Source organism: Lingula anatina, chromosome 1 (assembly GCF_051362555.1).
Source record: "Lingula anatina isolate TDL-2025a chromosome 1, LinAna3.0, whole genome shotgun sequence".
NCBI classification, from domain to species: Eukaryota; Metazoa; Brachiopoda; class Lingulata; order Lingulida; family Lingulidae; genus Lingula; species Lingula anatina.
In genome coordinates, this window is record NC_141767.1 from 53480602 (window position 1) to 53497562 (window position 16961).

Here is a 16961-nt window from a genome sequence, read left to right on the forward strand (position 1 = left end):
TAAGTGCATACATATATCTGAAGTAGGGTTTCTTTGAAATTACTTGGAGCGTCAAGGAAGGTTAAATACTGAGTTGAGGGTTATAACCATGTGTTAATTATGTTATCTATTGTGTTTATTTTACGTGCTTCTTTTTGTTAAATGATCAACATCACAACACAAGTTGAAGAGACGTTAAATGTTATGTCAGTGAAGTTTCCTTAGAGCAAAAAACTACGTTGGTGAATAAGGTATTCACTTCTATACTTGACAGAAATGTATTTACAAGTGATATTCAAATTATTTAATTCAGAAAAAAAAAAGATTATTTAAAACTAACAGTCGAATAGAGGAAGGCGTAATGCATCGATACATACCGGCAATTGTTATTGCTGTGTGCACACTATGGATGTGCAGCTGCGTGACTGCGGAGGCCACGGACATTAAAGTTGCCAGAAGCGTGAGGTAAGTTTTTTTGTTTATACGAGTTAAGAGACACCTTTTGATAAATATGTGAACTACCGTCTGCACATCTGTCACAATCATGCTACCATTTTACGAGAAACTTTGTGAGAATATTTGCTACCCTAATGCAATGACAACTCCTGAGCAAAGCTTGTTTTTTTTATGCAAATAGAAAATGAAAGGCAAAAAAGTAACTATTCGCTAGATTAAGCACCCAGGAATGAGCGTGCGCATACACAAACACACACGATATCAAGGGGGACGGTGGCTTTGCATCTCGGCACCCCTGGTCTTTCTAGTCTATATTCCCCTAAAAGAGAGAGACACAAGTCATCCACTGAGGTCGCAGAAACATGTAAACGTCAAAATGCTTCACATTTTCTTGACTTTGGGAACAGAAAAAATTGCGTCCAATCTGCTTGAAGAACGGTTTTTTTCAATTCAGAACCGGCTGCGGATTTGTTCAATTCAGAACCGGTGAGCTTCATCATAAAAAAATATGGGTTTCGGATAAAAGAAGGATAGAAATGCCTATTAATCACGTAGTTCAACAGATTTACAATAGACACAAGCATACATGTACAAACGAAACGGGTGTAAATGGGAACACTTCATGGGCTTAGGGATTACATTAAAAACGTATGTATCTGTAATCACCTATTTACGGATCCTCCATCTCAGATTACCATAAACATTCATAGTCCCTTTATACAAAGATTACAGGAAACTACAGGTATGAAACTAAACCTTTGAAACACGCCATTCATCAAGTACATACTATTTGTGTCTACTCTGCCTATTAGGTTTGGATACCCTGATGTGGTCCTATTGAAATCGCCAAAGCACGAGGTGACCAAAGTAAGAAAAGAACGAGCAGCTGCTGCCATTGCTATGGGTGTCGCGGCAGGTGTACAGGCCATTGTTAGCATTGCAGGTAAAACTGAGAGAGAGAGGGAGAGAGAGGGAGAGGGAGAGAGAGAGAGAGAGAATAGTTTTTAGACTTGCAATACGGACCTCTTTTGCCATTTTGTAGAGTGGCCGGTGTGTTTCTAAATGGCTGTTTGACGCTTATAAGCACAAGTTGGAAGTTGTCTTTTTTTTTTTTTGGGGGGGGGGGGGGGTGATAAACCAAAAAGAAAGAAATTTTATCAAAATTGGGTACTTGTTTTTAATGGAATTCAAAGCATTCTTGTGTCTCTTATTTATCAAACATGATGACGTTGGGTCATAGTAATTATTCAATAAGACTGGTTCCTAGGAAATCTAAATAAATGTACATCTAAATAAGACGTTTCCAATTGGTTCATACTTCAGGTATGATTATGGGGAGGAAACAGGCTGAAGAAGCAGCAAAACGGTACGAGAAGTCTATGAAGTTTCAATTGGAACAGTTATGTGACGCTATCTGTGTCACGGAGTGGTCTGAGTGGAGCATGTGCACGGCAAGGTAAACATTTATAACTATCGTTGAATAAGAACGTAGTATATTTGTAGTATGAAGAGAGAGAAAGAGAGTTCAACTGTTAGTGCATGATTATGGTTGGCTAGATTTCATTTAATCTGTTACGAGTTTTACACTTAAGTCAGGAGTGAACAACATCACATTTTTACACATGTACCATACTGAGTATATTTAGTGAATAGGGAACCAATACAGTCTCTTAGATATTTTTATCCTCTTCGATAGAATCTAGCACTTGAGTGTTTCCCTACAACTGGATGTCGCCTTACCTATATGTATGTAAACTTGCAAATATTAAAAATGAAATGCATATCCCTAATTCAGGTGCGGTGGCGGAAGAACAAAACGCACTAGGGAATATCAAAATGTGGGAAGATGTCGTGAACTTCAAAACTTTCAATGTCGACACTCTAAAGTACAGGATTATAGGTGTAACGAAAACTGTCCGAACGGCGGAACACCCAATAGTGGGTCGTGTGAGTGCCAGCCTGGGTGGAAGGGAAGTTGCTGCGAAACTGGTAGGTTTTTTGCACTTTATAATCTTCCCTGTTGTTGAAATTAAACGATCGTTGTAGATATTCTTTAACAATTTTGATCTTAAGCGTTTCTGAAGATATTGGATATGTACATTCATTTGAATCCACATATGCTTGCTTTCATGCACATCTCTCTCTTTCTCTCTCTCTGATGTAACAGTAATGATAGCACTTAATCATTTCACTAAATCACTTATTTATTTCAGAGGTGGTGTGCGATTACCCAACAAAAAATCCACGCAGTCATATTGCGGGCACTTGGCCTGCAAAGTATCGCAGTCTGGCCACTTTCACCTGTGACACTGGGTATCATCTAGCCGGCAGAGAGACCATTATCTGTGGAAGTGATGGGAAATGGAGCCACCCATCACCAAAGTGTGAACGTGCGTATTTATAAAGCAATGTTTCATAGCAAAAATTCCTAGTGCCTCCCAGGTGTACCAAATGACGTGGGGTTGGGGTTCTGACAAACGGGCAACATTGCCTTCCACCTTTCACATCCACGATTTTAAATGTCGGACAGTAACATTGCTTGGCCTCGTGCTAATTTATGCTTTAGATGTAATTCCATACTGTACGTTTGTACTCTTGAATATTACTTTTTATGTCCTACATAATAGTATATGCATACATAAATAGAGGGATAAAAATATCAACTGAAATAAATCAAGCTACCACAAGGATGTGGCAGTTGCTAATTTTATACTACATAATCATAAGGAGGGGCTTAGGCCCCCACTCTGACGCAGAGAGAGAGAGAGAGAGAGAGAGAGAGAGGGGCATCATGCATGAAGGATTGGGTTTCGCCCTCGGCCCCCATGTTATTCACTTTATACGTTTAAAATAATTTTGTAGAAATCCTTCTTCGTTTTCTTTAAAGGTGTTGTTGTATTTTCTTTAAACGACTACGTACATTTTGTAAATTTAGACTCTAAAAACATCTCTTTCTAATTTATAGGAATTGTCTGTACTATGCCACAAGCCAACGAACATGTTCAGATTCTGAACCCTCAGAAGGGTTACGCCTTTGGCGAGCAGCTGGTCTATAGATGTGATGAGGGGTATGAAATAAGAGGCCCTGAAACACGTGTTTGCCAACAGGATCAAGAAACTACTGGAAAATTTTCTGGATTTAATCCACTATGCGAAGGTAAAACTTTATCCTTTTCAATACATTCCCTTCAACTAATTATTTGTTTATGGTATGAAACAATTGTATATCATATGGGCTCAAGGCGAAAACATGTTAAGAAGTCAATCCAAAAAATGCGATCCTTTTTTTAGTAAGCTATATTCCGGTATAATCCTCAGTTATAATATGACTTTTTCATTTAATTCTATGCATTATTCTGTGTTAACTTTATTTAACCGTTTGCATTTCTTCACTGTACTATAAAGCATGCTTCATATTCTGACTCTTAGATAAAACACTGTGCCAAAGTTGTAGTACTCGCGTAAATGCGACGGCCTTCGTTGTTTTGGGTCGCTTTTTTGTCTCCTGCTTTGTTACGTTTTTTTATGATTAGTGGATGCTACGATCAATTAGTTTTCCAATGAAATGTTAAATCAAGTAACCACCTTGTTTAATGCTTTAACACAACTGAGGTACTCATTATTTCCAAAAATTTAATCGATGTACATGTATTTATTCTTATTCTTTTTATGTTTTATCTATGTATAATTGTCCCATATTATGTTCATAGCTGTCAGTTGTGGAGAACCAGGTACCCCACAACACGGAGAGAGAGAAGGGAACTCCTTTAAGTTTGGTGATGTTGTGACGTACAAATGTAATAAAGGATATAAACTAGAGGGACAAAAGAGTCGACGCTGCATGGCTACAAAAACGTGGACTGGTAATGACCCAACGTGTGTAGGTATGTAATAGTTCTTTGTTCATAATCTAGGCATGTTTAGGATCGTGAAAATGCAAAACATTGGACAATGCAAACTTGTCAATGAAATTCTTTTATACACAGTATGTGTTTTAATAATTTATGTCTTCGCTAAATACAAATTGAAACCATCATGTAAATAAAATTCAAAGACTAATCAAAAGCATATCATATTTTTTCAGAAATCAAATGTGATGAACCCCGTGTTCCAAAACATGGTGAGGTTATAGGCAGAAGAGTAACTTTTGCGTCCAAGGTCAGCTTTCAGTGCGACGCTGGCTACAACCTTGTAGGGAATGCTACTCTTGAATGTCTAGAGAGCGGCGAATGGAGTGCTCCATCCCCCACATGTGAAGGTGTGCTGAAAACGAGTCTTTAGTGCAAACTGATAATGATTATTATAATTTATTTCATAATTGCAACCCTAGGTGTTGAAGTTTCTCAATTAACAACAAAAGTCATTAGAATTTATACTATCGCCTTTGGTTGCAGTGCTCTTTGGCCAAACCGACATTTTTGCCAAACCAAAATTCCAGAAACAGACGTATATAAATAAATTTTATATCTGAGAAGCAGGTTGCTTTTAACAGTTTTCATGTAATATCATTTATCGTGGCTATCAAAAGGATGGACCTAAAAGCTGACTATTAAATTGGTTGTCTTTTTAAGTCACTTTTCTTTTCTTTCTTACTATCCAAAAAAAAATTGCAAATCAGAATAATGCAGGTCAAAACTATCAACCTGTTTTGGTGTTTTAATATACCAGTAAAAAATAATCTACATGACCTTTTTCAGCTGCCATATGTGGTAATCCTGGTTCACCAGTAAATGGAGCCAAAGACGGTACCGTGTATTATTTCCCACATAATGTGACATACAGCTGTTTCAACGGCTACATACTACGCGGCGCCTCCAAATTGACGTGCCAGGCAGATGGAGTTTGGAGTGGTTCCGCGCCTACCTGCGAGGGTAACCTACCATGTCTTTGAAGAAAATGACAAAAATTAAACGTTTTTTTTTACCTTATTTACATAAATAAATGAATTTGACATCGATCAATACTGTTAAACAATAATTTGATTTCCTTCCACACGCAGAGCTCATACTTCAGTAAAATTTAAAGTTTCTTTGGAAATAAGGTGCCTCTCTTCCTTTTTCACTTTTTCTTCTTACTTCATTTCCTTATTCCTTTGCGCAGTTTTTCTCCGTTTCTTGACCAATTTTTGTTTCTTTCAGCCTGTCCACTAAACACCTATATGGCTGCTAATTCCCCAATATGTGTTCCATGTGCTGAGAACACCCACACCGTCACGGTGGCCAGTACCAGTGCTGAGCAGTGTGTGTGTAACAAAGGGTATACTGGTCCGCCAGGTGGACCCTGTCAGGGTAAGTAATATATGGGGGGTTGGGGGAGTGGTAGAAAGGTTTATAATCAATTGATTTCGCATACATGTATGGTAACGTTAGTATGAATTCAAAAAAAAAGAAATTTTTGTAAAATATAACTTCTTTCTAAGAAGGGAAATATATCATGTAGCCCTATAAATAATTTGGCTCCCTCCTTATGTATTTATTTCAGATTGTCTGTGGCATTATTTTGATTTTTATTGCCTTTCCTGTAGTTTTCCCTGCAACTGAAAATCGACTGTAAAGATTTTTAACGTAAACCTAATTCATTCATTCAAAATCCGTGTAATACATTTATCAAAAATTTGCTCTTTCAAGGTTTAAAGGGACACTGTTTGTTAGAAATCGAGAACTAAATCTAACTATGTCTTTTTTTATGAATATTCAGAGTCAAGTGTCTCTGGTGTTTGGAATTTCAGATTTCAATAAACTTAACATACATAGGTATGGATACTCTTTTATTCAGTCATTAATTACACGCATATAACGTTTTCTTTGATGTAGAAATCCGCTGCCCTGTCTTGCAAGCTCCTCGCCATGGCTCCATCTCACAGTGTGACAACAAGCTAGGCAGTAGTTGCGCCTTCAACTGCAGTGACGGTTACATACTAGATAAAGGCACAGCCATGCGGACCTGCCAAGAAAACGGAGACTGGGACGGGGCCATGCCCGGGTGCTCAGGTGGGTACTGACTCTGATATATTAGGTCTGGAGGACATTATCTGTGTCGATGAAGGAACGTTTATTGATATATTTTGAAGAATAAACTGACAGGTATTGATATTGACAAAAATTATCTTCAAAATGATACAGTAAGTAATGTTACTCAGCCATTATGCAAGATATTTTGGAAATGTTAATTTTCAACCACGCCCTTTGTTTTGTGGCACAGGCCTGATTTGTACTGCAGTAGTCGCGTGTAGCACATCTGGCATTTTGAAAATGAAACATTTCCTTTTGCCTATACTGTGTTATGTATGGGTTAAGATAAGACCTCTCCGAAAAAATGTATTTAATTAATAAGGCTTGAACGTAGATTCAATGAATCTTGGAAAAGTACATTACTTATATTTACCTATTGTTATTCCTTCTATATAGCAACGAGAATCTTATCGTTATAACATTTTTTCAGCCTGTCTCCGCCACACATACAAAGCCGACTTACGCAGCTGCCTGCCGTGCCCCCGACACTCACACACTGAGGGGACAGCAAGGATGAAAAACGGCTGTCTATGTGATGACGGCTACCAGGGACCACCAGGAGGCCCGTGTACAGGTAAGTACGCCAAGCTTGACCACTGCCTTGGGATCTGCATTCATTTGTTTTGTAGACGTTGGACTGGTTAGATATTAATATTGCAAAAATATATATAATATTGAGGTCTTGCTTATACATTTGTGTCAACTAAGTTTCTTCCAGCACGTGTGTTGTGGTTTTCTCTATTTTTACACTCAGTTGCAGTATATGCATTGGATATATTGAGCGTGTCTTTTTATTTTAGCTACCATTTTCGAATTTCGGACTTTCATTTTGGTGGATATAGGTAGTCTCAAACAATGTTCTCTTTATTCATATTTTTTTTAAATATAGCAACCCCGATGGTTGAAATTATACATAGGCCTATATTTTATTTAATTCACAATTCAAAGGAAGCCTGGACATTTTGGTCCTGTTGCATGCCATATTTAGTGTCGCTCTCACCTCCCTGGAAAGGATACAGCCCGGCTGCCGTATTAAGCGTTCAAAGCTAGCAAACGTACCATTGCTCTTTATGACATAATGTATGAAACACTTCTCTTCTCTTTCGTTTTTTATTTATGTAAGCACGGCCCCAACAGTAGATGAGACACGTATTTCGATACACATTGATTACAAAAGATATTTTATCGTTTATCATAGATATCGATGAGTGCGCACCTAACGATGGCCGTGGACCCTGCCAAGACACGTGTGAGAACCAGGACGGCAGATACAGGTGCTTGTGTTCTATACAAGGCTACAAGATAGATCCCAAAGATGGACACAGTTGTTTAGGTAATGAATACACTAAAAAGCTGTGGTTTTACGTTCAATATTTGTATTTGATGTGTGTTACTAGGAATGGCTTTATCCTATCGTTAGTATAACGAAGCCCACTAATTTAAAATTGAAAATGATAAAGAATACCAGAAAAGCACTCCGAGAGCGCAGACCTTCGCCAAGGCAACAATTTTTGATTATTATTGATTATTGTTGATTATTAATTCAGATCACCACCAAAAACAAATCATCTGTTCCTTGGCCCACTTCTGACAGTTCCTGAAAATTTCATTTAAATCGGTCCATGACTTTTTGAGTTATGTTGATGACAGACAAACAAACAAACAAACAAACAGGGGTGAAAACATAAGTAAGTTCTACAACCTCCTTGGCGGAGGTAATAAACCAGTTGTAAAAACACTGTAATGGCATGCGACAAAATAAGATGCAATTGCGAACAGTGTGGTTGACTTCAGAATTTAGTTTTTGTTGTGGTTGGGTTAAGTCAAACCACTAAAAGATAACTATGCCATCTTTCTTTGAATTTCATACTTCTTGTCTGCAGTAAACGAAACGTGCCGAAATTTGACGGAGTCTGACGCCCCAGATAACGGTGGTCTTGTGTGTCACTGGTACCGGGAGCAAAATTCTCAGCAGTGCTCAGTGAAATGCAACCCTGGGTTTGAGTTCCCTTCCAGAACCAACGACTACGAAACCTGTGGACCAATGACCGACTATGTGTGGACGTATCAAAGAGAAAATATAAACAGCACTCTCGACCCCTGCATCGGTAAAAAAGGAAGATTGTTAATTATGATAAAAAGGTGGATTAAAAGGGCACATTTGTACTTTCGTTAAAAATAAGGGGTTGAAAATCCGTTATTGATAAAACTCATTTATACAGTAAATGAGTGAAATTAGGATTTTAAAGACTGCATTGACATAAGGGAAATAGCAACTGTTGGTAAGACAGGACAAGGCAATTCTTAATTTCACCTAATTGTATTATTTGACGAAAGACTTCTATTTTCTTTTGCATTCTCATGAAATATAATGGATTTGTTACAGACTAATTAATTCCTTTAAGAGTGTAGGTTCTTTACTCAGCGTTTTTCAAATAAAATTTGATTAAAAATTTTTCTTTTAATTTTTCAGTGGAATTCTTCCCGGATTTCAAATTCGAAGCCAACTCGACTTACTTTGTGCGTGCCTGTAATGAACTGACAGAACAAGAGAGAAACGATGTGAAACGAGAGTTCGCTAAAAAGTTGTCAGATGAAGGAGTCTGTCTTAAAAGCAGTACTAAGGTCTGTGACATGAAGAATGTTGGAATCATTTGTGGAAGAACCACAAAACGGAGACGCAGACGTGGTGTCGTGGAAGAACTCCAGTCGGTTGACTTCAAATTCGACGTCGAAGCCAACAAAGGCGCAGGGCAGACATTCACGCAACGTGACCGGAAAAACATATGCATTTTTCTTCGCATTCCCGATCGACACTGTGAAATTTTGGGTGATAAGGTTTTCAAAACTTACAAAAGGTTTTTAAAGGCCGCAGTGATGAATGCTAAACGGGTACTAGAAAGATTGTATCGGGAGCGTCTGGGGGCGCTAGCATTTAACGCCGCTAATCGGGACTTCGAACCACAGCAAAATGGTCTTGACGCCTCTGGTGTTGAAACCGTATGTCCCAAAGCAATGAAAGCCAGTAAAGAAAATTGTGGTAAGCTGCCTAAGAAGATGCACGTCAACTTAAGTTGGGTTCTTAGTGTGAATATGCATTTGTATGTTGTTTTCACACAGCATTATGATAGAAGAACAGTTTATTAATGCGCATTTATTAAAGAGAAATCTTAATGCCGAAGCAAATATATCACTCAGAATACCAACAGGACAATACTAAAATACTGTGAATTATCATATCCTGAATTAGGTTTGAAGTGGTAAACAAAAGGGAGATCTATTCATGGATTAACTAATGTGTACGTTATATTATACATTTGATCGTTTTTTAACTGCTTTTTAAAATTTATTATTCTATTGTTAAAATCAGTTTTACCTAGTAGATAATGTTATATTTCTCAATATTTAATTGCAGTCCCCTGCCAAGCTGGATCATTCTATGATGCGGCAGACGATAAGTGTAAGCCATGTCCGATGGGAACCTACCAGCCCTTGGCACGACAGACGGCCTGTGTGCCCTGCCCTACAGGGTCTACAACAGGGGCACCAGGGGCAAGAATCTGCAGGAGTAAGTTTAAACTTCATAATTATTTTCTCCCGACATGATTTTGAGTAAAAGATATCTAAGGTTATAAAATGAAACAATAACAACTTTTGCTGGGTTTAAAGCAAAGAAGACTAAGACAGATGAGACACAAAAAATAAATTTTGGTAGGATCCCTGTTTCTTTAAATTTTCTGATACAGTGTATTAGTCACATGACAAGCCAAGACCAAGTTAAAAAAAGTTAGTATAACGCAATTTCTAAATCCTTAATAATAAATAAATAATTTAAATGGGCAAATAAATCCTCATGCGTCCTTAACAATTTGTTGGTACTAGTATAATGATTTATGTGGCAAAAATGGAAAAGGAGGATAAAAACGGAGACGAGGGTGCAGAATTAGAAAACCCTCTATGAACTTGAAGAAAATTTAAATCCTTTAAAAGAATATCGTAAATGCACCATAACTACATCGGATTCTCTCTCTCTCTATCTCTTTTTTTTTTTTTTTACCAATGAGCTTATCTTTTTTCCAGTGTGCCCAGCCAATAAGAAAGGGCACCTGTGCCAGGAGGACTGTGACTGTGTGAACGGGCGGTGTGACCCGAGGAATGGAGAATGTCGTTGTCACAGTGGATGGGAGGGGCAAAGGTGTGAAATGGGTAAGGGACAGTTTTAGTCATTGGACATTTAGATTATTGCGATAAATTGTGGATTTTCAGGTATCGGCATGAAATCCGTGGAACCACTTCTGGTCGCGCTTTCTTTCCCCATACTGTCCAAGATCCACTTCTGCTCATTCATTTATTTAAAATAGTTTATTCAAACCAGCTCTTCATATAATTATGAGACTGTGTTCGTGAGATAAATGGCTAATGGTGTTAAATGTGTCATAGATTAACTAATAAGTATCAATTGCTTTATTCAAAAACAAGAAATTGGCCCCTATACATATGAATAAATCATTAGTTTATGGGCAAACACGTACAAGACTTCAGGCTCAGCAAGCTTCAGGCTCAACAAAATTAAGTCCATATCAACGTGGTTCTTGGGTTATATTTTCTTAATTGTGATCTTGAAGAAAACATTAAAAAATGTTTTTTTTAATTTCCAGATATCCCAGGGTGTTTGGCAGGGAGTTGTTTCCGTAACGTGACTTGTTACGACGTGCCAGCCCCCGGGACTGGGTTTCGCTGCGGTCCATGCCCTCCCGGGTTTACTGGAGACGGGTCGCTGTGTCACCCATTACTTTTATCAACGCTTTAAAGATAAAACAGACAAACGCTGCCTGTCAGAGTCATAATTAAGCTTCATGTTTGATGGACTCAGTTAATGTAACTATGCTTGACAGTGATTTTAATGAATGCTTATGGCAAGTTAGGCCTGCCGGTAACTTGAAGAATTACAGTCGTCCCGATTACCATTAAAATTAAAATCAAAATTAATCGAAAAGGCCTAAATAGCAATGTAACAATTAACAATTAAATGGATTATCGGAGAAATCAATTCGTTTTTATTAGTCTTCTCCTTGCTGACATGTTCATTTTTTTTAAAGAATAAAAACATGCTTAATGACAATGTAATGAGAAATTTAAACGTTTTATTTGTTTTAAGAGTTAATTTTAAGAGTTTTATTTGCAATGAATTTTTAATATTTCCGACAGCTCTGTTTGTAGGAACTGTAAGAATATATAAGTAAGGCTATATGATCGCGAAGAGTTGGCCTATTAAAAATTTACATACGTGTATGATGAATACGTTAAATAAAAGTCCTACCCGGAATCCTTGTGATCAATAGCCTATCAGTAGCCCTATGAAAAAAAATTAAAGGGGCAGTCCCTTGACTGTATACCTAGCTACAGGCCTCGTTAAGCCTACATGTATCACTTATACAGAAAGCAAAGGATTTGGGGGACGAATATTTAGTAAAATTAGTTTGGCAATTTATACTTAGGCCTACTGATTTTTTTGGAAATGTTGGTAGGCCTAATTAGGCCTACAACAAACTTCCATTCAAATTTAGGCCAAATACAGCTGGAACCATTTCAGGGTAGGGGTAGAAAAGTGGCTGTTATTTCAAAGGACAAAGGGTTTGAAGGTTTATTGTAAAAACATAGTAACCATAAAATAAATTAGCAAATCTAATTAATTAAATAGGCCTATGCCTATAGAACGTGCAGACATTGATAATTATCTAACCGAATTTAGAAAAACCTTGAAAATTATAGGCTTAGGTCACCTTTAGAATATATTTGTGTGAGGGGAGAGGGGAATACTAAAAAAAATTAAAAAGTTTTAAAATCTATAGTGGGATGTATTTTTTCTTGAAAGCCCGACGACAACTTATTCCAGCGTCTAGCAACCGGATATTCTATTAGTCATTTTGTGCGCAATAAACGGGTACGCATCCAAAACCCGTTTGCACTTCCTCTTCCGTGCTAGTGATGGTGGCGTGCTGGCAGCAATATTCCAACCGGCGAATTAAGAATTCTGTATGAAAAATAGAACAATAGCACATTGATACACGTGTTTTATATGGGGTGTAGTATAGACTACAGCACTATCTATTCCCGGAGCGAGAGCAGACTGCAACATAAAGTATCAAGGTGATATCAACTCAGGGCCAAGGTTGCAGAATGCCCAGTAAAGCGAAGCACCGATTTCCCAAGGATAAGGATAAGGGGCAAGTGAAATTGCAATATAAACAAGACGAGAGTAAGTCCTCTGCGGATGGCCATACTCAGGACCATGGACGGAGGAAAAGGAAGACGAGTGGCAGCGATGATGATCCTGACCAGGGCTTCAGTCTTGGTTATCCGATTCTGTTGACTCTGTCTGCGGTCATATTAGTAGTAGTTGGAGTTGTTTATGTCTACTGGATGCACGAACTGAGAGAGCGTGTCCGAAGACCTCTTAACTCTCCGCTCATCGTTCCAGTGAATGCCACGTCGGCTGCAGTGGCCCCTGAGAAGTACTGGGGCAGTTATCGCCCCCATGCATATTTTGGGTTAAAAACTCGCAGCCCGAAGTCCCCTGTGTTTGGATTAATGTGGTTTACACAGTTTCTTGGAGAGAGGCCACCTGCAGTAAGACATTGGTGCGATCACGTAAGTGTGCAAACTTCCTCTTACTCCTAAAGAAGATATTCTGGATCATGGAATGATATTTTACTGATACGTTTACAATTTAATGTTTTGATAGAATTCATGAGGCATCTCAGTGTCACATTTGTGCCTTTCCTGATCTAAATTGCAGTGTATGGAATTACCCCCCTTCCCAGAAGTCATGTTAGTCTGCAAATCATAGTTGTAATAATTCTCTTTACAGGGTGATGGCATGTTACGCTATGGCTGGCTCGCTCACGATGCAACCAACTTTGGGGTGCAGGAAATTATTGATCGCACAGTAACTTTGAGGACAGAATATTTGAAGAAACCCGGTGGGGACCATGGCGGTGACTGGACTGCTAAGATATCTGCAACGCCAGTACCAGCAGTGAGTACATGCATGCTGTTCCGCACAAACAAACACACACACACACACACACACACACACACACACACACAGTATATTATAAACTGGTTTGGTTGAATGGGAAATGGAAAGTTGGTGCCAAGGTAAAAGTATTGAAATGGAAAAAAATGTCCTCTGTGTTCCTCAGTTGTTGAGCAACCCAAATGATTTATAGTTACACTTCCATATAGAAGATTTATATGAAAAGACATACTTCATGTGACCTATGTTTTTTTAAAAACTGTAACTGTATTACCCATTTTTTTTTAGCTTTAAGACACTGGTATTTTTTTATTTTCTTTTCAAAATTACATGAAATATTTTATTAATAAAAATAAAACTTGACAGGAATATTGCATAAACTTTATGCTTTAACTGACTCAAATATTCTTAAAATGCATTAACAGAAATATTTTCGTTCTTTACTGTTTACTTACTGTTTTGTGGAATTTATGCATCACATACTGAACTTTTTACATGTACACAATTGACTCTTTTATCTCCAAGTTCTGCATGTCAGGCGATTTTCTTAATTGTGGCAAACTTGTAGTAAAGGCATTGTTACAGTGCTGTTTAAGCTGTTCCATATTCATAATCTCTGAAACCTTGAAAGCTTTTGTTAGAACTTGATTTTTATCAAGTGTCTTTGAAATATGTAAGTGAATGTTATCTCTTCTTGAGGAGACAGCTGGTTTATTGCCTCTGCATATTTTAATCTAACATGTGATATCATATCTAGCTCTCTTTTTGGAGTTTGTAAAAAAAGAATAAAATGTGAACATAATTCATAAATATCCTATCCCATGAACAATTTAAAAGATTTTTTTGAACGTCAATTTTCTTCATATTGGTAATAAAAAAAATTGCCTCTAGTCTGCTCTAGCAGTAATCTGATTGTATGTCCTAAATATTGTTTATTTCTATATCTTTCAGCCTGGTGGAGAAACAATGGTTGTGTCCTTATTGTTTTATGCTGCCTTGGATGGACCTGGCTCCCTACAACCTACAGTGGAAAAGAAGCGTACCATGACAGTGGTCTCTGGACACACAGCAGAAACAGGCAGCTTCAAATTATATTTTCCAACCCCGGGAAAGAATGTTAAGGCCACAGACTATCTCTTAGCCAATGCTACTGGTCTTAATAAGCTGAAAGAAGCTGTGATGGCTGGCATGAGAATGGCTCCATGGGGAGATGATAAGACCAAAAGTTACATTGGTCTTGGGGGAAGGTTGTTACCTGATGGTATCACTTCTCCCAACCTTGTTGTCCATCAAGTGACGGTTGCCCTGCCATTTCACATGGAAGTTATTTATGAGTCTGGTAGCAAAACTAGGGAGACAACCCTCAGTGGCAGTGTGTATGATGTAGAACTCTCCAAGCAACGCATTATATTTGAGAAGAAATTTGAGAGTATTTTTGAGCTACAGGATAAAGGTTATAATCCTGAAGACAAAGCAGCAGCAAAGAATGCTCTGAGTAATATGCTAGGTGGCATAGGGTATTTTTATGGAGCATCAAAAGTGCAGTCCTCTTATAACAAGGAACCGATAGATTACTGGTCTGCCCCACTGTACACAGCAGTGCCTTCTAGGTCTTTCTTCCCAAGGGGGTTTCTTTGGGATGAAGGCTTCCACAACCTACTCATCATGGAATGGGATCCTGAGATTAGCAAGGAAATCATTGGACACTGGTTAGACTTGATCAACAAAGAAGGCTGGATCCCAAGAGAGCAAATCTTAGGTGTTGAAGCAAGAGTGAAGGTGCCCGATGAGTTTGTTGTGCAGAAAAATGAAAATGCAAATCCACCAACGCTGTTTTTACCCCTCCAAAAATTAGTCAAACAATTATCCAAGAGTGATGATCCAAAAGACCTTGAATATTTGAGAAATATTTATCCAAGGCTAAGAATATGGTATAGATGGTTCAACGAAACTCAAGCTGGTCCTAAACCTTTGACATATAGATGGCGTGGAAGAGACCCCAACACCAAGAGGGAACTCAATCCAAAGACCCTCACTTCAGGCCTAGATGACTACCCAAGAGCATCTCACCCTACTGATGCTGAAAGGCATGTGGATCTTCGCTGCTGGATGGCTCTGGCATCAGGTATTATGGCTGACATTGGAAAGACCATTGGGGAACCATGGGAAGACTACCAGGCAACTCATGATTTGTTAACAGACAATAAGCTTCTTGATGAACACCACTGGTCTGAAAAGGCTCAGATGTACAGTGACTTTGGACTGCATACTGACCATGCAAAACTTGTGAGACCTAAACCTCCAAAAAATTTAGCTCCAGGTCAGCGACCTCCTCCTCAACAGCAGATGGAAAAGGAGAGACAGGTGAAGAGTCAACCCAAACTTTCCTATGTAAATTCATTTGGTTATGTCAGTTTATTTCCTTTCTTGTTACAAATTGTAGACCCAAATTCCCCAAAATTGGACAAAATACTAACAGACTTGAAAGATCCCAACTTATTATGGACCAGGTTTGGACTGCGATCTCTGGCTAGAAATGCACCACTCTATAGAAAGCACAACACTGAACATGATCCACCTTATTGGAGGGGAAATATATGGATCAACATGAACTATTTAGCTATTAGAGCACTACACCATTACTCTAATACTGAGGGACCATACAAAACCAAAGCAAAAGAAATTTATAAAGAGTTAAGAGATAATGTTGTGAAAAATATTGTAAACGAATATAAAAGGACAGGTTATGTATGGGAAAATTATGATGATTCAACTGGCGAAGGAAAAGGTACTCATCCTTTCACGGGTTGGTCAGCATTATTTGTACTCATCATGGCTGAAAAATACTAGTACATGGTCTCTTTTTACAAAATATATCTCAAATCCATTCTTGGTTGTTAATTAAATAAAGTGTGAGCAACTTGTGTTTTTATAAAAAAAATACAAAATGTTTCACATTAAGTTATTGATGACATATATATAGATATACACCTTTTTACTTCAAACCAACGTATGTTCAAATCATATTTGCTCTTACTTAGCAATGTTCATTATAACAGGAAATTGGGTTTTAACCTTGACATCCAGTTGTTATATTTAACTTGGAATTTGTTTTGTGCTCTTTCAACTTGTGATGTGAGAACATCATGCTAACTAAATGCAGTTAACAGTGCAATAGCTAGCTTTAAACATAAAGGTCATTTAAGCTATTGTTAAGAAGTTGTCATGTTTTAATAATGAAAAACACACTGTCAGCTAATTTAATCAAGTTGCTAGGGGGTTATCCATTTTGATCATCACATTCACAAGTCTAGCCTCAAACAAACCAGTTGCCCCAATCCCAGTTTTTATAATGATCATGTATCAACTATGCACGAGGGTTGTGTGCCCCATGTTGACATTCCAACAATAAATTTATTTAAAATGACGATTGTACTTCACTATATTTCATACATTTTTAAGCAGACAATAATAAC

At 37.9% G+C, this 16961-nt stretch overlaps 2 protein-coding genes across 2 annotated transcripts; both read left to right on the forward strand.

The window, feature by feature from the left end:
- Window positions 1-300: 300 nt before the first annotated feature.
- LOC106159285 (uncharacterized) lies at window positions 301-11573 on the forward strand. Its single transcript, XM_013535553.3, has 18 exons — window positions 301-444; window positions 1248-1378; window positions 1759-1891; window positions 2231-2424; window positions 2649-2825; window positions 3401-3592; window positions 4146-4319; window positions 4520-4693; window positions 5133-5306; window positions 5574-5723; window positions 6249-6425; window positions 6877-7020; window positions 7645-7779; window positions 8330-8554; window positions 8920-9486; window positions 9862-10014; window positions 10527-10652; window positions 11105-11573. The coding sequence occupies exons 1-18, from the start codon at window positions 341-343 to the stop codon at window positions 11254-11256; spliced, it is 3282 nt and encodes a 1093-aa protein (XP_013391007.2). The 5' UTR covers window positions 301-340; the 3' UTR covers window positions 11257-11573.
- Window positions 11574-12379: 806 nt separating this feature from the next.
- LOC106158814 (mannosyl-oligosaccharide glucosidase) lies at window positions 12380-16912 on the forward strand. The gene is made up of 3 exons (XM_013534954.2): window positions 12380-13097; window positions 13318-13485; window positions 14437-16912. The coding sequence occupies exons 1-3, from the start codon at window positions 12627-12629 to the stop codon at window positions 16333-16335; spliced, it is 2538 nt and encodes an 845-aa protein (XP_013390408.2). The 5' UTR covers window positions 12380-12626; the 3' UTR covers window positions 16336-16912.
- Window positions 16913-16961: the final 49 nt, after the last annotated feature.

Excerpts from the sequence above, each read along its gene's own strand:
- LOC106159285 (XM_013535553.3), top strand. The coding sequence starts at position 341 with ATGCATCGATACATACCGGCAATTGTTATTGCTGTGTGCACACTATGG. Across the intron at positions 1,892-2,230 it reads TGGAGCATGTGCACGGCAAG|GTGCGGTGGCGGAAGAACAA; the intron begins GTAAACATTTAT and ends TCCCTAATTCAG. Across the intron at positions 8,555-8,919 it reads CACTCTCGACCCCTGCATCG|TGGAATTCTTCCCGGATTTC; the intron begins GTAAAAAAGGAA and ends TTAATTTTTCAG.
- LOC106158814 (XM_013534954.2), top strand. The coding sequence starts at position 12,627 with ATGCCCAGTAAAGCGAAGCACCGATTTCCCAAGGATAAGGATAAGGGG. Across the intron at positions 13,098-13,317 it reads TAAGACATTGGTGCGATCAC|GGTGATGGCATGTTACGCTA; the intron begins GTAAGTGTGCAA and ends TTCTCTTTACAG. Across the intron at positions 13,486-14,436 it reads CTGCAACGCCAGTACCAGCA|CCTGGTGGAGAAACAATGGT; the intron begins GTGAGTACATGC and ends TATATCTTTCAG.